Genomic DNA, 27,427 nt, shown 5'->3' on the forward strand with positions numbered 1-27,427 from the left:
GTCATCACACAAGTCATCTTTGTTTGAGTGTCCAGTGAGTTGAAATAACACTGAAATAAGCAGCACTTTAGCACCTTATTTAATTCACAACGAAGGGGAAATAATGGACTCCAGGGATCCCCAAAGACACTTCCGCATTTTAAGCACGAGCAGAGTAAATTAACAAATGCACTTGCTCACAAGAGCACCACTGGGAAGTGTTGCTTTATATCATCGCTCTCTCTTTAGTTCCCACTCTCTCTCCCACTCTGTTTCCCTCGCTCCATTAGAAAGTGTAATATAGTAACAACCTAGCATACTGTACAGAGGGAAGGACATGGAGCATAATGGGGAAGCCCTTTTGAGTATTACCTTTTACAAATGTACAATCTCAGAGGAGATCAGTCACTCAGCTCTGTATTATCAGTGACACCGAAACAGTCGTTATTAGATACCTTGACTTCCTGAGGAATATCAGATTAATTTAGAAGTCTGGGACGTTCTATGACATATGATATAGCTGTCTGCATTTCTGTTTGAGTGGGTCCTTTTATGTATATTGCTACTGGTGGCTTTTTCCACCAAGGAATTGTCAGGTTGTGTCAGAATGAGCCTAACGTTCCCTATTTAAAATATATATCAAATACAATGTTATTAGAGTACAACATATGGGACTTTGGCATTCATTCAATTAAGAGTTTTAACACAAAATCAAAATTGGGACAGTTTAAAGGAACAGTTTAATATTTTGGGAAATACGTGATTGTATACAGACAGGGAAGACTCCAGGGGGTCACTATGTCTGGGGGAAGAAAAAGACCCTCACATAACCCCCATAAACCCCTTCATTGATTTCTTTATCAATTAAACAACTGAAAACAAATACCAGATTAAATAGTGAGCTTTAGAGGTGCTGGTAGGCAGAGTTTTGTAAACCTTTTACCAGACGAGCTGTTTCACCCTCTTTCCAGTCTCTATACTACGCTAACAGCTACTATACCTGTAGCCCTATACATAATGGGAAGATATGAGAGTTGTATTAACTTCCTAATCTATCTCTCAGCAAGAAAGCATGAATGAGCATTTCTCCCCAAATATTCCTTGAAGAAAAGGAAGTGATGGCTAAAACAGGAGTTGATGTCTAGCTTCCAGAGTGCACTGCATCAAATACAAAAAAACATTGTATTGACTTGTTTGATTCATCAGGTTTATCAAATCAGCTTTATAAGCATAAATTGATAGCTTTTGAGTAAATACGTTTTTATATATTGATATTTTGTACTATATTAACAACTGAAAATAAATATAAAATCCAACATTTTCTTTCAAATGCTTAATAAAAAATTAAATAAAAACATCTCTAGGTTGGTCCCCATATTAGGATCAACCCTCTCAACTCAACGGGACTAACCTCTCACACGTAGATGGACACTCTGGGAGTCCATCTTGTTGGGTTGGACCATCACCTTGCAGGTGTACTCGCCAGCGTCCACCTGCTGCACGTTGGTCAGCTTCAGTGTGCCGTTGTTCTCAAATGCTCGCTGTCGATGATTGAACGGTAGCAGCGCCGAGTTTTTGTACCACTTTATGGAGTAGTAAGGGTAGCCAATCACACGGCAGTGAACGAACGCATCCCGTCCAGCAATCGCGGTGATGTTTTTCATTGGACGAATGCTGGCGCGGCCTACAGAGGGACAGAGAATGAGAAAGGATCCTCTATAAAGACATTCAGTGGAAAGTGACATCAAATCACTAGAGCTTTATTTTTGGTGTTTTTGTAAATAGAAATACATTTCTTACTTATTACTTTCCAAATATATGTAGTAGTTAAACAAAGAAAGGTTAACAGCTAAACAGAGAACATGAAACAAAGCACATTTCTCTCCGCAGCTTCACTCCTGGTACCTGCCACTGAAATATTTAGAAATACAAAACAAACTGTTGTTTCAAGCTTCACTTGTTGTTTATCAGATGATTTTAGGCTTAACTCAAAGCAGAAGGCTGTGAAATGACGAGCAGATGAAAGTGTGCTAACCATCTGAAGGAAAACCGAGCGTTTAGATAACACTGTACTACTGATACTTATTAGTCTGCTCCTGCTGCAGTAATACATTCTGTGTCTCTTAAATTGGAAACAGAATAATCGCTTTAACATCTGTTAGCGGCGAGTTGAATTGGCTGCTCGAGTAAACACACACAGATACTGACACACATGAACAACACTCTCACACACACTCTCTCTCTCTCACACACACACACACACACACTCACACATCCGCAGACACGAACGCACGCAAACGCAAACCAGAGATAAATGTATTCATGCAAACAAAAGAAATATATTTTTCTTCCGGCTATTTACAAACCAGCCCATTTTGGAACCCAATATCCAGATACGCTTATGTGCAGCAAACCAGGATAATTCATTTGACCTAAAATACAGGCATGTAGGAGAAGCACAGTAATAATTTGGAGAGAAAAAGACGAGGCTACAATATTAAAATGTATACAAGGAGCAGAGAACATTTTTAAATGGATGCAGAGTCAATCAGAAATGTAAATGTGATTAAAGCTTTTATACTAGAACTGATCAAATTATCATAAGAGAATACGACAAAAGCAAGGAAACCAAAACATCCTAATCAATAACTAGCGCTCATGTACTGCAAGCGCCAGAAAGCCAGCTGGACAGAGAGACACAGACAGACACACAGAGAGACAGACAAGGTATGTGTATTGTTGTTCTTGGAGGAGCTGATTTGACAAGCACCTCTTACGTTTATTCGAGCCTGGTGGTACATGACCCCGGCCGAGTTGCTGCACGTGCACCGGTACACCCCGCCGTCCTGCACCTGGGTGTGTGTGACGTTCAGCTGGCTGACCACATGGCCCTCGTGGGTCTCGTAGTGGCCCAGGTGGTGGTGGGTGTCTTTGATGACGGGGTCCTCGTCCAGCGACCAGGAGCATCTGGGGGGCGGCGTGCCCTTGACATTGCAGAGCAGGAAGACGGGCTCGTTCGGGTTCACCACCTTCTCACTGAAGGAGGACAGGATCTTCGGAGTACCATCTGCAATGAGGGACAAGGTGGCACAGGGTACAACGGTGAATACGATATAGAACGATACACTGGACCTGAAACAATTCTCAGGGTCATCTCTACCAGGTGATTACGGGGGACTTATGAAGTATTATTAGATCTAGACATGTCACTTGAGTAAACGTTGACATCATTTCTACTCACACAGTGGATTATTGTTTCATTTGAACCCAGCAACATTCACTAGAGCATAATGTTTCAGCTGGAAGAGCTGCTCTTTGTTCTGGTTTTTTTCTCTCAGATTGTTGGAGGAGTTACATTTACATTATATTTGCATGTATTGATTTGGCAGACGCCTTTGTCCAAAACCAGTTCTCTCTGCAAATAAAAAGTGGGTGCAATGACGTTGCCATATTGACCGCATGCTCAAATGGTAAGGCTACGATTGGATGATCGTGTTCCTGAGGCATTTTCTTGTATTTTATTAATCTTGGTATTCAGCTGCTCCTATACGTGACTGCATTCCGTTGCACTGCATACTGGATGTACATTACAGTGTATACCTTCTGAGGCCATGAGGACTCAAATAAAACTCTGATCACAAAGCTTCTAATGAAAAAACACTTCTTAATGGTTTAAGTTGTTCTTATTCAACAGTTTGATGTGTGACTTGTTTTCAGGGGTCTTTTTTTAATGGAAAAAAAAAACGGTGTAATAGGAAAAGGAACATGTTGGTCTTTTTGTCACCATTCTGTCATTATGAAGAGTGATCCAGGAGCTTCCCTCCCAGACACTGAGAGCAGTCTGGAACGTCGGTGTCTGCCCGCTGCTGCTTTGATAATCTAGATCTGTTCCACACGATTATAGATTATCAATATCTTCTTTTAACAGCTCCCTGGCCACGGCAGACAGTTGCCTGAGCAACGCTGCCAAGGTAAGCTATTGGATTCAAGAGTGTGTGTTCGTGTATTTTTCTATGTGTTTGTAAAGTCTGGGATGGTCGTTGTAATGGCGGCCTATCGCAGAGAGTGGACGCCATCAACACATAAAGCTCTTATTGATCTCAATCTGTTTCTGCTAACTTACTGATTATCCATAAGGTCGCTGTGCATTTGGTCGGCATTTGTGTGAATGCCACAAATCACACGCACACATTTTACCTTCGAGGATGACTTGCACAAAGTCCTGTGCCGACATCTTGCTCTTCCTGGCGAAGCACTGATAGGCTCCGCCGTCGCTCTTCGACATCCCCTCCATGATAAGGTTCTCCCGGTTCAGCCCGGTGAAACGGACATTGTTGCCCGGGTAGATGATCTCTCCATTGCGGTACCATGACAGCTCATACTCGTCGGAGCCGCTCACGCTACAAGACAGAGACACTTTGCTCCCCACACTGCCTTTCACCTTCCGAGGGCTGACCACGGCCTTCAAGGGCTCTAAGCACAGAAATAAGAGACACGTTGCCTTTTTAAAAGGAGCATTCAACCATGTGTTTTGTTTTAGTGACAATAGGATTAACAGAAAGTCCGAAATTAGGATTTGATCAGCGTTGTTACTTAAGATTCCAGAGTAGAAGGTTGTAACCACCACCTACAGATTAAATCTGAAACAATAAATTGGCTACTTTAATTTATTTTTAAAGACAAATAATGTAAAGATCCACTGGTTACAATCTTCTTGAAAATGTATGTATAAAGGTAATTTCTTTGTCTTCTATGAAGGTACATTTTTGTATCTTTAGTTTCAGGACTGTTGGTCAGACAAAACAAGCAATTTAAAAATGTCACCTTTTGGTGACATTTTTTACTGTTTTAGACCAACTGTTTTTTTAAGTGTCAGAAACAAGGGGACAAATGCTGGTCCCAAATTGCTTTTTCTGTCTGCCCAACCATATTTCTTTGTTTTTTATTATACGGGAGCAAAGCAGCAAACTCATATGAGAAACAGTAAATGTGCAAATGTTTGTCCTTTTTGCTTGATAAAAGTGATAATCAAAACTATTATCAGTTAATCTTGTTGATCAACTAATGAATTCATCAACGAAATGTTGTTTTTCGACAGATACAGTCATAAAGAGGATTCCTTCCTTTTAATAAAAGACTTACGTTTGACATAGAGGCGCCCCATCACCTCCGCGTTGCCATAAATGTTCCACACTTCACAAACATACGTCCCAGAGTCACTGGGCTGTGTGCTCTCTATCAGCAACCCCGTGGTGGTTTGGCGGAAGCGACTGTCGGGCTCCAAAGGGCTGTTGTCCTTCAGCCAGCGGTATTTGGGCGTTGGGTAGCCTGAGCTCTTACAGGGCAGCTCCACCCGATGATCGATCATCACCTCCCGCTGGTCAAAGCCATCCAAGATGTCTGGCTCGGCATTGGTGGGGTCTGGAATGAGCAAAGCATTTAGTATTTGTTAGTGGTGAGCGTTGTAATCCAATATTGATTCTTGAGGTCACAATTCACAATTCAGTTCTATATCCTGAATATTGGATTATGTGAGGGTGAGTAGAGAGCAACAGTGTGTTCCTAAGATTGTTTATCCCTTCGTCCATCCATATGCTAAATGCAAAACGGCTCTCGCTTGTCAAACTACGGTACAACTTGTTGGTGACGGACCCAAAGAAGGGCTGTTGACCTCACAGTTGACCTCAGAGTGATCTGCATGACAGGATTGGACGGACTGTAAACTTGATCCTAGCTCTAAGAGGACCCACAATTCACAGGGGAAAATTATCTTTCCTGCCTGCAGTTTTGAAACGCCAAATCCACCTTAAAGGTATACGTACACTACCGTTCAAAAGTTTGGGGTCACCCAGACAATTTCGTGTCTTCCATGAAAAATCTCACTTTTATTTATCAAATGAATATAAAATGTAGTCAAGACATTGACAAGGTTAGAAATAATGATTAATATTTGAAGTATTAATTTTGTTCTACAAACTTCAAGCTCAAAGGAAGGCCAGTTGTATAGCTTATATCACCAGCATAACTGTTTTCAGCTGTGCTAGCATAATTGCACGGGTTTTCTAATCAGACATTAGTCTTCTAAGGTGATTAGCAAACACAATGTACCATTAGAACACTGGAGTGATAGTTGATGGAAATGGGCCTCTATACACCTATGGAGATATTTCATTAGAAACCAGACACTTCCACCTTGAATATTAATTTACCACATTAACAATGTATAGAGTGTATTTTTGATTAATTTAATGTTATCTTTAATGAAAAAACAGTGCTTTTCTTTGAAAAATAATGACATTTCTAAGTGACCCCAAACTTTTGAACGGTAGTGTATATGCAAGGATGATATCTACATTAAGTATCCAATATAGTTTCTCCATGTTTTTTTGACCTGTATTTATGGTTTTAAGATCAAATTGAACCCATTTGCAATCCAGTACCGACCTGTCACGATGAGCCGCGCGCTGTTGCTCTGACGAGTCTCGCCGGTGTAGCGGTGGCGTGTGGTGCAGCGATAGTTATTCAGCCCATCCTCAGGCAGGACGTCCAGAATATACAAGGCTCCCGTGGATGTGATGAGATATCTTTGTCCTGGAAAAGATTAAAAGGAGCAAGTGGAAAACACATGAAAGGCAGCAGCGGTGTGGTTGTTACGTGAGATCAAAACAACTTCTACAGTATAAAGAATTGATTCACCCCGCCGCAACAGAAGCATTTCTTTCTCCATGGGGTGTTTGTAGAGTGCAGGGCAAATGAGTCGAAGTTTGAATCTAACAGCACACAAAGCCTTTAAAAGTTATTCCTTATTTCTACATGAGATGAGAGAGTTTACTGAAGCAAAATAAACAATAATAATTTTTCTTGTGTAAATAAATTATTAGGTATTTGCTGTGGAATAAGACTTAAACTTCTACAGATGAACAAAACAATATTTGGACTAATACTGTTAATTATTGTATGAAGGAACACACAATGTATCCATACATGTAATAAATAAGCAGAGACTTCAAGAAATCTGATCATATCAAATCGTTGCCCCTGAACAGCGTTTTCTGTCTCGTCTTTGACTTCTGCCGTTGCAGTCACCTCACTGGCGCCAATGTCTGGCATCGAGAGCCAATCCCTCTTTGGCTGTCACAGCCAGTTCAGTATATAGGGTAATATTATGTTAATTCTGCAGATCAAACCCGGCTGAGTGGGGTTGTCAACATCCATAAGGAAAGAAACCTTCCACCCCGCCATCACACGAATGCCCACATTCCCTTGGGAGCAGATTGATGTCAAAACTGATCGAAAAAGCAATTTACAGGAGATTGTCTTCGGTGCACAGCGGTGGGCATGCTAAGACAGACGCAGCTCAGGGAGCCTTTAAGGGCCGAGGAAAAACGGCTACTGCTCATGTTGACGGGGTCCACAAGAAAAACACTGCACAGTGACGTCACAGGGTCAAAGATAATTATGCGCCGCACGTCAGTGTGGCACGTTTTAAGAAAGCCGACATCTACTTCGCACCTCTACCTTACGATTGTGTGGGAAAACACAACGTGAATGTTTAAAATATTCCCTCATTTGGGATCATTTCACACTGCAAATGTTTGGCAAGCTTCAAATTAGCTGCTCACTAAGCTAATAAAAGATGAAAAAATAAGCAGACACGTATGTGGCAAATTAGTTTGTGAGGTGACATGTTTCACGAGGGATTATTTCCAGGAGGAGGTTTCCATTTCATCTTGTGCTCATTGGCAGTAAGCAGAGCGGAACATATTGTGCACATTAATATGAAAACTTGGCATTATGACATTAACAAGTAAACTTATACAAAAATAAATGATGGCGTTGTGTTTACTGTGATGGTTTACCGAGGTTGGTCAATTCATGTCTGTGGAAGTTTTTTTCTTTCATAATTAAGGTCTAACAACATACCTGTACATCTAACCACAGATACCTGCATTTGGATTATTAAGAGGATGATACGTGACCCCAACACGGGTTAAGTCTTGGGTAACTCTGGTTGAGGTTACATTTCTGACTGCTTAGATGAGCAGGAATTCTCTGTGCATATTTGATTTTGATTGCACCCGAGTCTGAAGGCAGTGGCATCAGCGATTTATCCAAAAGTAGAACGAACCGGGGCGGTGTTGAGCAGCTAAAGTAGATTAGCAGTTTGTAATTGATTTAACTTCAACAAGGCGAGCTGCGGGTTTTCAAGTGATCTTTCTCTAAAACAGACATTTAATATGTGAATTGTGTTGTTTAGATTTAGGATACGAAGGAGGGTACAGCCTTCTGGCCAAAAACAAAAATTAGCAAAGGTTTTCAATTCATCTGCTTATTTATATTAAACGGGCGCTGTTTTAATATTTATTTGTGTGCTTTCAGTCAAAATGGCTTACAAAAAATTGACATTTCAAGATGCTCTAAAAAATGCATGGACAAACAGGTGCAGAGGTTTTTTTCTTTTCTGTGCAGTTTAACAAATTATATGTCACCTCCCTTAGGTCATATAACATCATGCCCTATAGATCAGAGCCAAAACAACATTTCACATTGCTGTGTACAGCAATGTGAAATGTTGTTTTGGCTCTGATCTATAGGGCATGATGTTATAGGAAGTCATCCTGTGTTACCAGACAGAATAACTGCACAGTCCAAACCAATTAGCTGAACAAATATGAATGAAAAACAACCTACATGTTATTTCCTTCAAACATTAGATGTTAACATCAAACGGCTGCACGTTTTAATATTCCACTTGAGACTAATATGTATGAAAGAAGCAAAGCATGCTTAATATGCTTACATGTAATATGCATTTTAGATGTTTATAAATGCAAGGGGAAATCAACCTTGTGGGGTTAAGCAAACAGGGGGGATACAGAGTGAGGCGGCTGAAGAATAAAATTGCACAGCTATTGTAAGCGTTGACCTAGATACCGACAACAGATTCCACGGATTTGATGTCCTGAAGGGGCTTCACTGGTTTACATACTGGGCTGTTAGATGGGCAACCGGCAATTGGAATCTATAAAGAGACAGAGGGAGGGTGTGACTGTGTGGTGTATACATGTATTCGCGCGTACCTGTGTGAGTGTGAGTGTGTGTGTGTGTGTGTGTGTGTGTGTGTGTCTGTGTGCTGATGCCGGCAGCCATGCATGCCAGTGTGCGAGACGATTGGTGGGAGGAAATCTTTTCAGAGGTTCAGGGGGCCAGATGCAGAAGAAAAAAAAACCATTACTGTTTATGATCATCGCCTTTACTCTCCCCCCCCCCCCCTGAGCATAGCAGAGGGAGAAATCTATTTTTGATTCAATTTTTTTCCCTATTATTTCAGTATTTTTAATTAATGCTTCAGATGTTCTCGGAGACTGATCACAGATAGCTGTGATCAGTTTACAGCAGAAAAAGAAAAGACATTTCTTCCACACAAATAAACACTGCATATGAAAAAGGTGAAAACCCTGAAAAGTATATATCACCAAGCAGCAGCAAAAACAAAATGCAGACATCTCCAAAGCTGTCCACTTCCCTCACACGCGCACACACACACACGCACGCGCACACACACACATACCACCCCCCCCAGCACACACACACACACACACACCCCACACACACAGCCTTTTTTCACTCCTCCCTTCTGGCTTCTCCATTTTGATTCTGTACGGGTCCTCTGAAATCTCACTGTGGAATCCATCTTGAGTGAGACAAAATGGTATTTCACTCCAGCCGCTGTGAGCTGCTGCAATTTTCTCTTCAAGCACCTCTATGCTCCTGCAAGGCCTTTTAAGACGTCAGAGCTCAGTCATTGTGTTATGACAGAATGAAGTGCAGGCAGAGGGGACGTGACAGTGGGGAGGGGATTCAAAAGGAGAGCTATTGTATTGAATTGTGTTTTATTGTATTTCTTCCCCGCGACCCCCTCCCTTTAATTCTACTGCTTTGTCTTTAACTTGCTCACTGCCTCAGCATTTTAGAGTAATTCCCATCCATAATGCCAGTATGTCAAGTAAGAAACTACGCACAATATCCTTTAACCACTTAAAAGCTGAACGTGTCGTGCAGTGATGTGTTTAAACTGCTATGGATTAATTAAGGCAGTAATTGAGGCCTCAGTTCCCAGATGCATTAAAACATTCTCTGGACAGAGATTTCAGTGTTATCATCAGAAAAGTGGAGCCCTTCCCTCCATTCGTTCACAGGCACTGCTACTGTAAAGTGAAAAAGTGCTCCACTCCACCACACACACTTTATCTAATCATCCCCACTTTGCCAGAGACAGAATCTAATAGCCTACGAACAGCGGGCTCTCCCTCTCAGCAGGCTAAATAAGCCCCGACGTACAGATGAGCTAGTGTCACAGCATCCTCGCTGCCGACAGACGCGCCGGAGTCACTGTGATTTAAGCGAGAGCCAAGCTGGTCAGATCTTAGCTGTCAATCTGCACTTTATTGAATTAGTTATAAACTGCAAATGGGTTTATTCTCATCACCCATGCAAAATGTAGTCATATTACCACTAACAAATGTGTTTATTTATGGCATCTGTAAGGCCGTTAGGCTGCACAGCCTAGCAACGCTAACATGCTGTAGTTTAGCCGTCATAATGTTTATCATGTTCAACATCTTTGTTCAGCGTGTTGCTCGTTAGCACTAAAGACACAGCTGAGGCTGATGGGGCGTCCTTAGTTTTGCAGGTATATAATCGTAAACAGATGATGATAAGAGAAAAGCCAGGCCATCACACAAGTTATTCATATGGGAAGATTCAATTCAGTTCAGTTTATTTTGTATAGCTCATTATCACAAATTACAAGTTTGCCTCAGAGGGATTTACAATAAGATGAATGTACGGACCAAATGTCATGCTGTATTCAGTAGTTGTTGAGAGATTGACCTCAAAACTACAAGTGTGAGCTTGTGTGTCATAGGTGTGAGTCTTATAGGATTACAACATGCAGTAAAATTCATCATCTTGTTATCATAAGTGATGTTTTATATCTGTATGAATTATATTTCATCAGACCATATTCTGTCAATGAATATTTTCTGTTCATGTCAGGCAACATATATGACAGTTTGAATGCGATAGGATTTGGAAATATTTAGTGCACAGAGTATTCTCTTCTATAAAGCGTGAGTGGGTGAGTCAGAGTTCTTGCTGCTTAAAGAGGAAGGTGGGACTGGCTCCCATACTGTGAGACAGACGGTCAGGAGGGACCCAGTTCTAGTCGGGTCAGCAGAGAGAGATGATAAATGGGCTTTTGGTAGCTTCTCTGGCCCACTTCAACTCTCCTGAGTCACTTCAGACATTAAATTAAAATTAAAAACAGATAGCTATCTATCATGGGCTTACTGCACGCTGCATCTGTTGAAAACAAAACAAAAGCACCGCCTATTATTTTTTAGAAAGCTCACATATTACTGAAACTTCTATTACTGCCATCGGTGTGCCATTAACCTGAACACAGAGCATTCCTACCGCGGTGCGACCTCGCGGAACAATACTCCCATTTACAGTTTTGCTCTTTGCAAAGATAGCGATACAATGCTACTCAACCGTCAGGGGGGGAAACCCTGCATTGGGGGGGGGGGGGGGGGGGGAGCTCCTCAGCAAAGGAGTGCTATGACTTTAGGCCAAGCCATAACCAATCGTTAATCTGCCCGGCTAAATGATAATATGTAATCAACAGCTATATGTAATGACTCTTATGCATAATAACACATATCACCCTGAACTAAAGCCAGTGTACTGTAGGTGTCACATTGAGCTACTGCACAGAGCAGACCATCAGGTGAATGCAGACACTTTGGCTCTCTCTTGAATCCATTTAATTAACATGATGACTCTGGAATCAATAAAAGACATGCTAATGGTCAAACTGCAAGCCTCTTTAAATCAGTGGATACAACCCGCTCTGCTTCCACAGTACAGTAATGGAACAGCAACATGATACTTAACATCTATTGCACTTCTGTCTATCCTGGCAGAGGGATCCTACTCTGTTGCTCTCCCTGAGGTTTGTCCCTTTTTCTCCCGTTCCGATGTGCGGGTGTCGTAGGTGTACAGATCTGAGGCAGATTTGGGATTTTGGGCTATACAAATTTATTCTAATTTAATTAAAAATAATAAAAAAAGCTATTGAAACTAAATTGAAACTGGTCAAAGAATGAACAATATTTTTGATGAAATTAAATACATCGTTCTGCTGGCCGCTCTCTGTGCCACAGTCTATATGCCACAGAGTTGGCGCCTCGAGCACGTGCAGCAGGAACCACACAGAGACACAATGTCTCTCCATTACCATACCACTAGATTCAAAACTTGACAGGAAAACATCTTTAACATTTTTTCTATACTCAAACAACAATATGACATAATAAGGTCACTTTGGAAAGAGCCAGGCTCACCAGGTTTCACCCGTCATCGCTTGCAGTCTCACATTAGGCCGACAAACAGAGTGATATCGATATTCTCATCTAACTCAACACCAGAAACATATTTCAGTAAACAGAGAGTCAGTACTGTATTGTACCTGTACCTGTGATTGCACTGTCCGTCCGCCATCGGTTATGTAAGAATGTTACTGGATAACCTGTAACGCTGCAATCTGAGCAGCTGAAATGGGAAATGTGGTAACGGGTGATTTTGTAGGAAAGGGAGCAACAATATCTCTTTTGCATGGCTGATCTGTTGGAGTCACGCTTGATCTTAAGCGAATGTGGTGTGTTGCACTTTTGTTTGTGTGTCATAGTCAAACAATATGGATTTCCAACACTGCAGTTAAGTCGGCAGTTTGTCATGTCCTCCAAACTTTCAAGATGAGTCTAATAGCTTGGAGGACAAAACAATGAAAATGGATTTTGCATGAAAATCTAAGTGGTGGGGAAATAATCCTGAAAAACAGAGTATGGGGTGTATTTGTCTTGAGGAGGGAAATCTGAAGGAAAAAAATCAATCCTAGCTTAGTTGGCAGTCAACATATAAAGTTACTTTTATAGTGCCATCATCTGGCCAATGACTCACAGAAGAAACAATATGATGAGACCATAACAAATGCAGAGTATCTTGCAAATATAAGTTCAAACTAATTCTATTAAATACAGGTAAAATGAGAAAGCATTTAGCACCTGGAAAAGTCACCGGGAAAAAAATGGCTTTCTCTTAATGCACCTGCTGTGTGAATAGATTTGAGGAACACAAGTAAATGACAGAGCTGCTATTGAAGCCTCGGTGAAGAAGGCATCCTTGGTTCAGTGAAAGTTTTGGCATCAGAGCCTCTCAGTCTCTTATTCAGCCTCAAAAACACTGTGTTCCTGTTTGGCTCATTCTACTTCCTCTCCTGCTTCTTCTCTCTCCTCGGCTCGGTCTCTCTCTTTCTCCCCCTCTCCGCCTCTCCCTCTGTGTCCTGAATGCTAAAACAGTGGTTGGCTGTGTCAGAACGCTGCAATGAAATCCTGCAGTCTCAAACGCCCACATTGAGTAAACACCTCACTTTGCCTCGACCTTAATCCCAAAGCTATATTTCACCTTCGTTAAACATTAGTGTTATAATAAAATCAGTTTTATTATTGAAATTAGTGTCTTTTAATATATGTATTAATTGATCATTTGGAGGGGAACAAAATTAATAAAATCTACAAAATTAATCTTACAGCAATAAAAAATATATAGTCGACAGCTTTTTCGAGGAAATGCATTTTTTCAAGAAAACAAATATGTAAAGGAAAAACTAATATTGGCGTACAAGAAAACAATAAAAGTTGACTTTTATAATACTTAAAATAAATAGACATAATAGCTAAAAACATGGGCAACAAAGCTGAGCGAACATGTACATTAACTATTAAGCACAGGTATGAATATATATATATATATCTTTGGTATCAATATATATATATATATATATTCGTAGGATATGAAAATTGCTGCTATTGAAGGCTCTTTGGAAAAATTTGAATTAGAGAGAATAAACTGTTTAATTGTAATTTTCCCATTACATTAATGACCTAGAGTCACTGAAGCATCATCAACAAATCTGGATGTAAGTATAACGTGTATTAATTTGTTAAAACAACATTCAAATGCCATGCGGTTAGGTATTTAATTATATTTAATTTCTTTTTTTTAACGAGAAACAGTTCTGAAGAGGCAGAGTGAAATGCAGTGACTGTCAGTGTTATACCACATCTTTTAAATTAAAAATGGGTTTTCATTCATCATAAATAATTTGTGCGTTTCAATCATGCAAGAAATGTCCAACTGCCATGAGATGAACAATTCATATTTAATGAACAACTAAAAAAGTGAAAGATGTCATCTTAATAAATCATGTGACCCCGTCGTATTTACTTGCTGCTGGTTCAGGTCAGATTGCTACTGAATATTGAGGTGTACAGATTTGGTGGGCACAGAGGCATGACATGGTGGACAATAAAGAAAGATTTATTCTGATAACTAAAATCAGAAAAAAACATTAAAACAACTTAAATGTAGTCATTTCTGTTTCGGAGTCAAACATTTTTATTTTATTTAACAGTTTACATGCAAGAACTTTGGGAAAAGAGTGTGGACTGGCGAATGACTCATCGATGATAGCCCTGCAATGTATGTTGCCAATAACAACGCTAAGCTCAACATGCAGTCCAAAGCTGTGAAACAACAGGATGCTCCAGCGCCAAAGGAGGAGCAGCACTGAACCCCTGTGAGGAGGCGGTTTATGTCAGAGAGGATAGGACCCTCGTACAAGAAGCATGGAGTGAGGATTATTTTTGACATGTTAATGTATAGTAGCTTGCTGAGCTTGGCTGCAGGCAAGCACTCACGCACACATCACACAAAAACTGCTGAAAAGGAAAGTTGGGTCTCCAAGGTTCAAAAGTCTGGGGGTTGTTGATGTCTTTGATGAGGTTAGCGATCCAGTAATCTCTGCCGAAGCCCAGAGCCATTAAACAGTGTGTTTCTTAAGCAGGTATGTGCATCGAAGAATGTCAGGACAGCAGCATCAAAACAACAACAGAAGTTTAGGAGCGTGTTTCAGTACGGCAGCAGGAGAGCCGTTATATTACCAGGTCACCGAGACAAAATCCACCGGTGCAAACCATGCAAGTGTAACATGTGTTTGTTTGCCATACAATTAGAATTAAATAGAAAAAGTTAGTCATCTTAAGTGTTGGGAAATATCATCCCCCCGCTCCTTTAATGAATTCAGTGAAAGATGCTGAAGGTGCTCAAGATAATGAAGGTCATTGGTCCCTCACTGCTACAGAATAACACGTTGAAAGACCTGGCTATTTTGGTTTAGATGCTATTGATGACAAACAAGTTTGAAGGAAGGACAAACAAAATGGAGCTGGGTGGCTGGAAATGGAGCGCTTCATTTTGCTTGTTTAGCATGCAGTACATTGTGGAACGATGTGTTGGTGTGTAGGCAAGGGAAACAAGCCGGTTGTCTAATCCCTATTCAGGCTCAAGTGTTCTTAGTAGACTCGCCACCTGTAAAGAAAGAAAGAATACACTGCTGGAGCTCATAAGAGATCCACAACTGTTGCAACAAAAGTTTATAGAAAAGAAAAGGAAGACGATATCAGCTCATACTGCACCAACTTTCACCCTCTGGCCTTGATGCGTTGTCTCGCTACATCTATTTCCACAGCCAAATGGCCAGCTAACTATAGCATTACTGCATTACAGTCTACTGTAATTAAAAAGAGAAACATCTCTCTCACCAACAGCAGGAGAAACGGTTGTCTTCTGTTGCGCTCTGCGCTTGACTCTGTGTCTGGAAAATTATACTCAGATGGAAAGTAAAATGAGTAATTAAATCTAGCCTTCTATTTCAACCATACTGGAGAGAGAGCATGTTGGCTTTGGGCTGCTCGGTTATGTGTGTTGTGTGTGTGTGTGTGTGTGTGTTTGTGTGTGTGTGCGTGCAACACGTGTAGCAGTCTGCCATCATAACCTAATTATTGCAGCAGCTTAACAACAGCAATTAGCACATGTCCATCAGACGACACTAATTTGTGAATTCCATTCCAGCACCATTCAAGACCAACACACACAGAGAAGAGAGAGAGAGAGAGAGAGAGATTGACTTAATTCACTGTTGAGCTATTGGCAATGCTAAATCCATATCTATAGAGCTGTGAAAATTGCTTATGGTAATTGCAGTTATTGTAAAACTGGGCTGAAGCTTTAATGAAATTTCAAATTTTAATCATTTGTTTTTTGTATAGTCCACATTTACTGACTTCTCCCCCGAGGGACCCCGTGTTTGCTCATCTGATTTCCCAATAAAATGCCCCTTCCCGACAGATAAATGGAATTGTTCCATCAAACAATGATTTCCTCTCACTCTGGGGAGAAGGAGAATCCCATTCTGGCAATATTCATTCATACCCCTATGTGTACAGATTTCCAGCATTAAATGTTTTGATGGTAAATCTGTAGGGAATGTATATTTGTTATGAATCTATATCATTAATTAATAACAAATGTCATAAATACGGCAACCTGCAAAAACAAGCCAACAAGCTGACATCGTAGGCCTATCATCCTTCAAGTTGACATAATATACATTTTAATATTTTACACATTCATCATTTGAAGTTATGTTGTGGTCACCTGTTGAATAAGAGTTCAATGTTCACTCTGCTGTGTTTTGTTCTCCACCAACTCCTGAGGGAACTATCTGACTCTTTAGCTGCTTATTGCTCCACTATGTTCACCAGCTCGTCGTTGGCTTTGTCTTTCTGCTGTTTGCTTCTGGACAAGTAGCATGCAGTGGGTTTTCAGAGCTGGCGAACCCAAAACATAAACCCAACCCAAAACAATGAGTTGACAGACGCTAAAATCACTCCGCAGAGCCTAGGGGAAGAGGTGGGGGATAAATCACGACCAGAGGCCACCTTCACATACAACTAGCCATTGCGAGAATACATCATCTTAGTCTAAAAGTATCGATTATGGCAGCTTTAAAAGATCTTGAGCAGAGCCAACATCCATTTTGTAAACCACTATTATTTGTGTGAGTGTTTTTTCAACATGTTGTTGAGAAAGTTTTAATAAGTTGTTTGTAAAAATCTCAAGCTACTTTTTATGACTAATGCACGATTTCTTAAGACTTTTCTCTTGAGGATACAGTGCGAGTGCATCAGTCGAACAATGTTAAAGGTGGACGACTCCAGCAGCTTTTGTGCATACAAATGCTTCGGAATAACACATCCTCCCATCTTCCTCAGCCCCCTCATTTTCCCATCTTCCTGCCTTCCTCTACCCTCTAACCCCCCTCCCTGCTCCCTTACTTCCTACGCAGAGATGCATGTTGAGTGATAGGCCTGTGGATGAGTCTGGACAGAGCGTCTGAGCCCCTGGTTTTTAATAGGGTTCTGTTCCCAGTAATTATGCTGACACAATTTGATCAGCACGGGGCTAAGTATCTTCATCTGAGGGAGATCGGGGGGAATTAACGCTGATGTAATAAGTACAATTTGTCACTATTAAGACGGAGGTGTTGACAGGCGCTAGTGTTGTCAGGGCAACTGATGGCGCTCCCTTGCTACAGTATGTATTCTGCTGCATCCAGCGAGCAGAGCTGTCAGGCCCCCTCAATAATCGATTCCTTGGGTTGCTCTGCACAAGCCAAAGCACACACACACACACACACACACGCACACACTGATATACACACACAGTATAATAAAGAAAGACTGTACCTGCTGGATGTGCTGCAGTGTTACACACTGACACTGATGCACACACACACACGACACACACCACATAGAGTACAAACAAAAACAACACACAATCACAGGAGCAACAAATAACCAGGAAAAATGGGTTTTGTCCAGCAGCTAGTGTGCACTAATATCGCGACTGGGAACGGCTGCCAACAGCTCCAACACTGACATGTGGACTCATGGACACTCACAAACCTCTTGCTTCCCTGCTCCTCTGCAGAGGTATACAAAAATGCACTAATGAGACAATACGTCAGGCCTCACTCGTTGCCGGGGAGACAACCAATGCCAAGATCTTGACCCTCCGAGCCATCTCATCGAGCATGTTTCTGAAAGAAATCCACAATAGCGATATATATATATATATATATATATATATATATATATATATATATACAAGAGGTGTCTGTGCAGAGTAAGCCACTGCTTTGATCAAATCGGAGCTTCTGATGACGATTGTATTTTGAATGTAATATTGTTCGATACTTGTACTAAGTATTTTAAGACCCTAAGCCAGGGCTATTCAACTTCAGTAGCAAGTGGGCCGAATAAGAAAATCACGGGGGGTGTGAGGGCCGCACAGAATATTGATCAAATAATGGCTACAAATTAAAAACAGTAATGTATAGCTCCACAGGTAAACAGGCACACACGAAAATGCGTCGGTATTGTGTGGCAAAAGTGTTGCGAACAAGCATCACTATAAACATGTTTCAAAGTGTAAATATCCGCTCAAGGTAACCAGTTGTTTCAGATCCCTTCAACCAAACTGTTCCCATGAAAACATAAGAAATGTGACTTAATGGATCAATATATAAATGACTTGGGATGAAACTAATATCTGGTGGTGCAGCGCACAGACTGCATGTCTTTGAGTGCAGACTCCTTTTGCGTGAAAGGGATCGAAACCAGGTGGGGGCGATCTTTTTATTTTTATTTTTTCTAAAATGTATTTCTTCCTCCGTGGCTGTGATGCACTGCTCACTTATACAATCGTAACCGCCGACATGGATATGAACGGTGGCTTGAAGATCTCCAGCAATATGTTTGTGAATGTGTGACGAATCTGGTGCGCGAGACAGAGCCCAGCTGCAGATGTGAAGAGAACACAACGCACACACGCGCAGGGAAACCAGTCGGTTTGAAAACCAGTAGGGGTGTAACAACGGCAACCAACACGGGTGCGTAACATAAAGATGTAACCATACAGGTTTGGTTGAGGCAACAGTGAAACTCAATGGCTCTGGGTTAGATGTCTCAATGCATAAAAGAGGCGTGTCCGTCAGTTTTATTTTTTCTTACCAAGCTATACTGATTTGCAGGCAGTCTTGCGGGCCATAGTTAAACTCAAACGGGCCGCATCCGGCCCGCGGGCCGCTAGTTGAATAGGCCTGCCCTAAGCTGTGTGCGTCACACCATACTGGTCATATTTCTCTCTCAGTCGGACAAAAACCCTAGATTGTTTACATATTTAGGCCCGACATGTGCAATTTAACTTTACTCCATCAAAATGTCAAAAAGATATAATCTATAAGATGTCCTTCTTGGTGTCATTCCGTAATAGCGAGTGTGAGTGAACATGCCTCTCGCAGCTCTTCCAATGAGTAACTCCTTTATGAGTCTCCAGTGCGTCATCGAGTCAGGATTTTATGGCCTCTAACTCCATATCTTTTTTGTTTACAGTCTTGTTTGCAGCAATTATTTTCTAACATATGGAATGTGTTTAGAAACATACCCGAACATTTATTTAGCAAAGAGCGTTTCCATATTCCATCCACGTACAGTATATATTATCATGGAATATTTGCATATCACAGTAAGAGCCCCAGGTTCATAATAAAAGTAATCATAGAAAATTACAGTTAGCTGCTCTAGGGTCAAGGTTGTGGTATTGTGCATGCAAGGTCATATTAATGCTGTTATTACCACCTGTGGTTTTCTCAAAATAGCAAGTCAAAATGTCTTGTGTGAAAACGTCCTATAAAAACCTTAAATGTAGTTAAAGATAAATTAATAACTTAAACTTACATTAATAACAGTGTGCTCATATTGGAAAATGTATTGTTGTTTCCTTATTGTGAAGTCGGGCGCCCTCTCTGCTCCAGACTTCACGGACACATGCCTGTTAAGCCCACCTGTCAGCCCCGAGCTACAACAACACCATCGATCCGAACACACTGCTCAAAAATCTCCACTATCAAACTGCGGGTCAATCGCCCAGTAATACACAACCTGTGACGCAATCTGACATTATTTTTAAATCCATGTCAACAATGGATAATAATGGTAAACAGCTTCAGTGTATAGGATGCCATCCTTTCTCAGAATTGGGGCATTAGAGGTGGACACCAGTAAAAACTCAAAACATAGTCACACCTGAAGAGATGTTAAAAAAGAAGTAAACAAAACAAATTACCTAGTTATGGCAGGTTTACCCTCCACTCTAAATGCCTAAATGCCCTAGAGTACCCTAAATGAGAGGATATATATATATATATATATATATATATATATATTGATTGTTTTACTGAGAAAAGACATGCTTATACGTATTGACAACCTCTGGCATTAATTAAGCAGAGATTGGAGAATATAGCATTATTGAAGCTTTAGGAAAAGGTCAGCGTATATGCAGTCATGTAAAGAACGTACTGTGTAAATATTATTTTACTAGCTAGAAAACATTCAAACACATATCTTCGAACAGTTGCAAAGGCGAGTGTAGAGTATCATCACGATGAAAGATAACACTTTGAAATGAGTTTTTTCCCCTTGTTTTATGAGATCGCATGATGGCTAGATGCAATAAAAATGATTGACATCAATACTATGTGCCTTCCGAATTTTACTGAGCAATAAAAAGAAGAACGATCCTGTTAAGAATCTGGGCTGAATCTCGCCGACAGTACGGTGGCAACTTAAAATAATTTTGAAATTTAAAATGGCCAGAAACATGTTCAGGATTACACACTCAGCTCTGGCACTAATTCACCTGAGAGAGCAGGTCACCGGGAAGTGAGGGAGAGGACGGAGACATGATGGCAGTGACTACTTGTGCGTGTGACATGCAGCTGCTACTAAAAGTCAGTGTTTGCAGAGAGAGGAAGACAACAAAGACGGAAAGAGCAAGTCAGAAAATGTGAAGACAGGCAGAAAGGAACTAGAGGAGAAGGGCAGGAGTATCAGAGCTCCAGGAAACACATGGCGTGCAGGATCTCACTGGAGCAACACGGCCTGCGGCCGGAGGCATGTTATTCCTCAGATGTTCATGTTGATTCATTTTATATTTCATTTTATTCTATTTTTTATTCTATCACTTACAACTATGATTTCCTCCACGAGGAATGGACATGTGCTCTCTCATAGCAGGAGATTCAGACAGGACAAGTCTGTGACGTCTACAGATGACATCATCAACTTTTGCGCTCAAAAAATGTATCCAAGCCAGGCTAAATTTGCTAATTTATGATACCGTTAACTAACATCATAGCCACTTTTTTTACTCCCTGTTGTATAACTTCTGCACCTCTTGCCCTCAGTCTTCTGCCAACATGTTCAGGTTTGAAATTGTGATGCTGTGTTTTTTGTGTGAACTCAGAAGCTGTGCTACTGCAATAACAGAGGCCCTTTATTTGTGCTTAGAGTAATGTGCCTTGTCAAAGAGATGCATATCAAAAAGATAAAGAACAAATCTCAGAGATGCTGAAAGTTCAAACTAATGTGGGTGCTTGTGTGTGGCGGTGGAGATGAATTTAGCCTCAATAACTACCCGTCCACACTTATACGTTCATATAACTACACAGTCATTACAGTGTGTGTATACGACTGCTCTTCTGCCATCCAGTCCAAACACAAGGATTTGTAATGTTCCCCACGCTGCTCTTAAATATCCTTGATGAGGCCCTGCGTTCTGTGAGTGAGACCAAACTGTGGGAGGAAAAAAGTCACAAGAGATTTCTGCCATGTCACGTTGTCACCAGGGTGTGTGACATAAAAGTCTGTGACGTCTGACATTAACCAAAGGTCGCATGTAGACTTCTTCCACAGCCGCCATGGCTAGGAGCCTGAAAGTAATGCAAGCCACCATCCAATCACACGGGCGGATAGAGGGCAGCCAAACAGGAAGTGATGCACAATGATGTGGATCTGGTCCTCGATTGGACGGCGTCGTGACATAATCGCCTCTGGCAGCTCAAGATTTGGCTGCGAAGGATTTGGAATGATGAAAAATGTTAAGTTGTTTTATTTGACAAGGGGCTTGTTAGCAGTCGGAAACACACACTCATCGGGGAACGATGTTGTAAACCGCTGAGGATGGAGAGTGACGGCACAGACAGGAATTGTGCTATCCGGTTATGGGATCTGATGGGGCATCTGTTATTTTGCAGCTCCCCGTCTATGACACACACAAATGAGCACACACAGAATTTGCCTGATATGCTGTGATGTACAATTTTCAGACATTGTCTTGGCAGGCATTTTTTTCTGTGTGTGTGTTTGTGTGTGAGTGTGTGTGTGTGGGTGTGTGTAGGGCTCAGTCAGCACTTCCACATGTTGTCCAGCTGACATCAGGAGGCCAAGAGCTACTGTATACCAACCAGCCAGGCAACCCCCATCCACAGCCCTGTGAGAGCTCTGGATCTATGCATCTGCTCTCAGTCTCCTTTACCCTATTTTTCCTTGATATCCGTGTGCGTTGTTTTCTTTCTCCCTGTCTGCCTACATCTCTTACGTCCTCCTCATATTTCATCATCTATGCCTCTCTGCACTTTCTTTGTCCATTTCTCTCTTATATTCTCATATACTTGTCATTCTCTTTGTGCCTTCCTTTCTGGCCTCTTGTCATTCTCTCCCTACTTCTTCCTCTTTTCCTCTGTCTCTCCGCATCTGTCTCCATCCCTCGCTCCTGTCTCTCTCTCTCTCTCTTTTTCTCTCTCTCTATGTGCAACCCTTCCTCTCTCCTTCCTCTCTTTCTCAAAGCAAACACTGCCTCTCCTTGTCCACAGTCAAAGCCTCTCCTCTGTCCTCTGTGCACCGATTTGGAGAGCCACTGCAGGCCTGCCGCTCAGTATGCACAGTGGCCACGTGGCCCGACAATGGCTCATTTCAACCTCAATTTCCCCCGAAATGAATGGGAGCCCACCTCGGTGCACGCGGCATGCCTTTTAATTGGCCCAAGTTAGATTCAAACCATTAAACCACTGATGTCGACACATCTCCACTGCGCCCATTGGCCTCTCCCTCCTCTACCCCCATCTCTCTCTCTCACACACACACACACACACACACTCTCGCACACACAAACCCTCTCTCCCTCTCTGGCTGCCAGAACATAAACGTCTTATCTCTCGGCCCCAACCGTGCACAGACTCCATGAATATTCAGCAGCTTCCATTTCCGTTTCGGCAGACAACAGTTGGCGCATGCGAGCAATTTCTTGAATACACACACATAGACACACACGCACATGCAGACGAAAAACACACACATATATGAACACACACGTATACACGCACATAAACCGGGCCTTTCTCCTGCACCCACTCTTTCAAAACGGGCATTGTTTACACTTTGCGGAATTGAGCTTGTTTGTCTCTTTGCCCTCATTTGCTACATTGTGAGCAGTGTATATCTGAGAGATATTGATTAAAAGCCAAGGGAGAAGCCCCACAGCCATTCTCAAAGTGTGCAGATATTAGGCCATGCTGTGGACACCAAATCAACATTTTTTACTTTAGAATATCAATAAGACTTACCTGTTTCCAAGAGAGTGGTGAGGGAAGCATGAAACAGAGAGAAAGAGAGAGAGAGAAAGAAGTTTAGAGGTTTGCTCTGCAGAATCAAAATACAACATGGCTGTGTGGCCATGTACATATACAGTTTGTAGGCATAGCGATCATGTCCTTTTCTGTTGAAGAATATGATTATTGTGTCATCTATCAACAGTAGTTAAGGTAAATCCAAAGGACACTCACTACCTTTGACAGGTCAGCTGAGAAAAAAATTAGAACAATGTTTTCTTCATTGCATCTGAAAACAACACTTCACCTATAAAAAAGATAACGGTTAACGAAGACAAAACATCTGCTTGTAATGCCAATTGTGCTTGAAGAATAGTATCTGTTCCGATCAGTCGGTCATTAAATAAAGACCAGATTAATCAGTGAGTGCCAGTGGCATGAGCTACAAAACCTTGTCTAATCAGAGGAGATACTGGGAACCAGGTGTGTTTCATCTCTCTGAAACACAGCCTGAAACCAGCCAAGAAGCTCAGCCCCAGCTCTACTCCAACAGCCCTTTGAAATATTTCACTCCAAATGCACAATAGCCCAATCCCCCCGTGGATGTTGTCAAAGATGAAAGCGGTAGCGTGCACTGGTGCTCTGTCCGCACTGCTCTCTCTTTCTCTCTCTGCTCATCCTCTCTGGAATAGAGAGGAAAAAGAAAGTGAATTCTCAAAGCAGCTCCTGCACTCTTCAACCATTTTACACTACCTGCTTTGATCTCCTTACAGCATGCCGCCGTCATAGCAACGGATGAAAACCTCATTGTCTTTGTATTAGGAGCTTTTCTCCGTCGTTTACCTTAGTTTGACTCGCATGCATTTAGTTGCTCGTCTGAGCCGTCTCTCTTCTTCCTCTGTGACTCTCTACGGCTCTCATCCTCCAGTTGCTAGGAGGGTTTTCCTCCTCGTTTAGCTCGTTAGTCTGTGGCGGGAGCCGGCAGGATCAATTACGGGGGAATGTGAGCTTGCATCTCGGTATCATTACCCAGCAAAAACTATATTAGTTCAGTCTGAGGGGAACACATGGGCAGTTTGATTATTATAGCAGCCAGCCAGCCAGCTCCTGTTCTTTATCAGCATCTGCTACTGATCTCCAGCCGGTACGGGCCTCACACACATATTACGTTCTGATCTAGAGATCCTCACATGTTCACTCTGATCAGAATCAAAATCTTGACTGATGACAATGCCGCAGGACACATTTCCCCGGTGACACAGAAATGAGTAAAATTCAGAATCAGAGTTTACAGAGAGCCGTGTTTCAATGGGGTGTTTTCTGCTACCGACAGGCTCAAAGAATAAAGCCTGTATTCACAGCAGAAAGCTCAAATAGGACCATACACACATGTATCTCCAGCTTTAAGCAGTCCTTATAACCTAATAATAATATGAAGAGAGTTTGGGTCTTTGCTGTAACTTACATGAATGTATTTCCCTGCATTTATTATTTATTAGTATAGGACATCCATTTGCTAAAGATAACCTGTGATATTATCAAAATCTTTCTTATTTTTGTCAACTTCTATTCCCGGGCTCAAAGAGGAACTGTCAATCTCAACATGTTAAGCCAACATGGGATGAGAGGACCTTATAGTGCAACATTTGAACATCACCTCTATCTGCTGAAGAAGATTGTGTGATTCAGTTGAAAACTCCACAACAGCAACGAATGGACTTTGTGGTGAACTTGTTTTTGTAAACTACTGCTTTCAATCACAAATCAATCACACTAGAATGATGTCTACATGTTATAATGTATTACAGACACGATGCCCTCTAAACGACAACAACAACAACAGAAAGGTGGCCAGCTAGTGGAGTTAGAACTAGAGATTTAACTAACTATACATTTGCTGGAACAAAACAGCCATCACTGAAATTCCATTTCAAAACAGAAGGTTAAAAGTATTCATAGATTTTCATCTTCAGGGTTGCTTTGACGAGTTTTGATCTCTCCTCGTCTGCTCTTTATCTCTGATCAACATTCCCGTCATTCTCCCTCGCTCATGTTTCTCTCACTCTCTTCCTCAATCTCAATAACTCACATCTGTTTCTCTGTTGTTCTTGTACTGCCCAAATCCCCTTTGTTTCACACTCTTCATCCCTCTCGCTCCCTGTCCCCATTTCAGTCTTCATTTCTATTTATTTCTCCTTCTCTCACTCTTTTCTTCTCCCTCTCGCCTTTCCCTCAGTGGGAGAGGCGAGAGGGAGTAACTGAGGGAGTAATCCAGCCTCCTATAGACAGCTGCACATCACCAGCTGTCTGAGAAAGCTGCACACTCTCACTCCTCTTCCTCTGTCTGTCTCCCTTCCTCCTTTACCCTCCCTCAGCCTCTCCTGGCTCATCTGAATACACAGTGGGTGCAGCCAGATGCAGCCTGTCGCTGGTGTCGGATTGTGACACAAATTACCTCTATTTGATGGTTAATGGAGCCATTTAGTGTCAACCAATGCTGCACTATTACACGAGAAAAAATAGATTTCACTTCAGTTGAAACTGTACTCCCATAGAAAGACCCAATCAAATTGAATATACAGGCTTGTGGTGATCTTGGTATTACCTAATGTATTGATGTCATTGATTTAGGTGGCAAGAAAGATAGAAAACAACTGGATATGTTCCTGATTATCATCATGTACTTTTTTATATAGGTGTATTTTGTCTTCCTCAATATAAACATACTATTAGTGTTGAAGTAAATTGTATAATCTTGCCGGAAGTAAAACTTCCCCGTTAATGCAAAGCATGTGTACATTTAAAAATCCTTTACTTGGCTTTAGTCCCTTGTACGCATAGTGAATTAAAATGTAATCCAGAATAACTACTGCAGAGAAGCTATCTTGGTGCCTCCTCATATTTGGATTTGTTTAGATTTTAATTATTCTTATTTTAAGTTTTTTATGTCTATGTTTCATTCAGTCCAAACATCACATTGCAAACGTGAGATCCGTCACAGAGCCTTATCCAAAATGTCGTTAATGACAGTGATTATTTTGCAAAACATTTAAGATAACAATTCAAAGTATCATCTTTAGTACACTCAGCCTTTGGCGTAAAACGTGCAGCATGGCATGCACGATGGCTAGGAATGATCCTCATAGCAACCCAAATTCACTTTTATCCTTTCATAACTATCGGGCAAGGCTGCGCGTATCACATGGTTCATGCATTTCTCATGTGTGTGGATAGAGGACAGAAGAGGGGCGGGAAGAAGGGCAAGGGCTCATGAGGTATAAAAAAGAATTCTAATGATGGAGTGGATGGGCCTGGTAAGAGAAATCTACTCGCCACAAGGTCACAGTTTGCATTTGTCAAGGATTAATTCATTAAAGATTGCATTCAGGGATGGTTTTCATGAAGCAAAGGGCACGTTGCACTGGCTTGCTCCTGCCATCATTTCACACTTTGGGCTGACAAATGATGTGACAGATTCCGGACTTTGTTGGAGTTTCTTTGCCAACTGGAAAACTAGTTAAAAGGTGACTTTCAGTATTAAAGGAAGTCTATAGTTCTATGACAGCTTTTCATTTATAACGTCTCATGAAACAAGTGTATATTTTGACCAGTCTTTTAGCAGATTGCGCTGACAGTGAAGTCTAAAATAATCTAAAGATGTGTCAACACTGAACTCAATTTGAATGTTGTGATGGTGTTAGTAGGACATAAAAACGAATATATACAAAACATGTTTGTGTCTTTCAGCTCACTGTTTAGGTTTCACAGCCCACAATACAACTGTTTTTATTCTCTAGTACTGCTCTCGTCATTGTTTCTAGTTTCATCGGATGCGGCTGCTTTCTACAAAAGGTCTTGGATGAACCTACGTCACGACCAGCATCAAAGGACAGACATGTTAGCAACTAGCTGGTTAACATAGCAGAGCATTTAAGTTAAAGCTACATTATTCAATATTTAGTTGCTTGTTCA

The 27,427-nt window shown here is 41.4% G+C and overlaps 1 protein-coding gene across 6 annotated transcripts in view; it reads right to left on the minus strand.

Annotated features, from left to right (window-relative positions):
- The window catches only part of dscamb (Down syndrome cell adhesion molecule b), a 111,828-nt gene that overhangs the window by 38,675 nt on the left and 45,726 nt on the right, over positions 1 to 27,427 (minus strand). For all 6 annotated transcript variants that reach the window (XM_056440580.1, XM_056440581.1, XM_056440582.1 and 3 more), the window contains exons 4-8: positions 6,424 to 6,570; positions 5,122 to 5,400; positions 4,177 to 4,452; positions 2,750 to 3,046; positions 1,391 to 1,663 (exon numbers count right to left, since the gene is read on the minus strand). In XM_056440580.1, coding sequence (XP_056296555.1) covers positions 1,391 to 1,663; positions 2,750 to 3,046; positions 4,177 to 4,452; positions 5,122 to 5,400; positions 6,424 to 6,570 — 1,272 coding nt within the window. The remainder of the gene's footprint in view (positions 1 to 1,390; positions 1,664 to 2,749; positions 3,047 to 4,176; positions 4,453 to 5,121; positions 5,401 to 6,423; positions 6,571 to 27,427) is intronic.

The sequence above is a fragment of the Pseudoliparis swirei genome, chromosome 20, assembly GCF_029220125.1.
Source record: "Pseudoliparis swirei isolate HS2019 ecotype Mariana Trench chromosome 20, NWPU_hadal_v1, whole genome shotgun sequence".
NCBI classification, from domain to species: domain Eukaryota; kingdom Metazoa; phylum Chordata; class Actinopteri; order Perciformes; family Liparidae; genus Pseudoliparis; species Pseudoliparis swirei.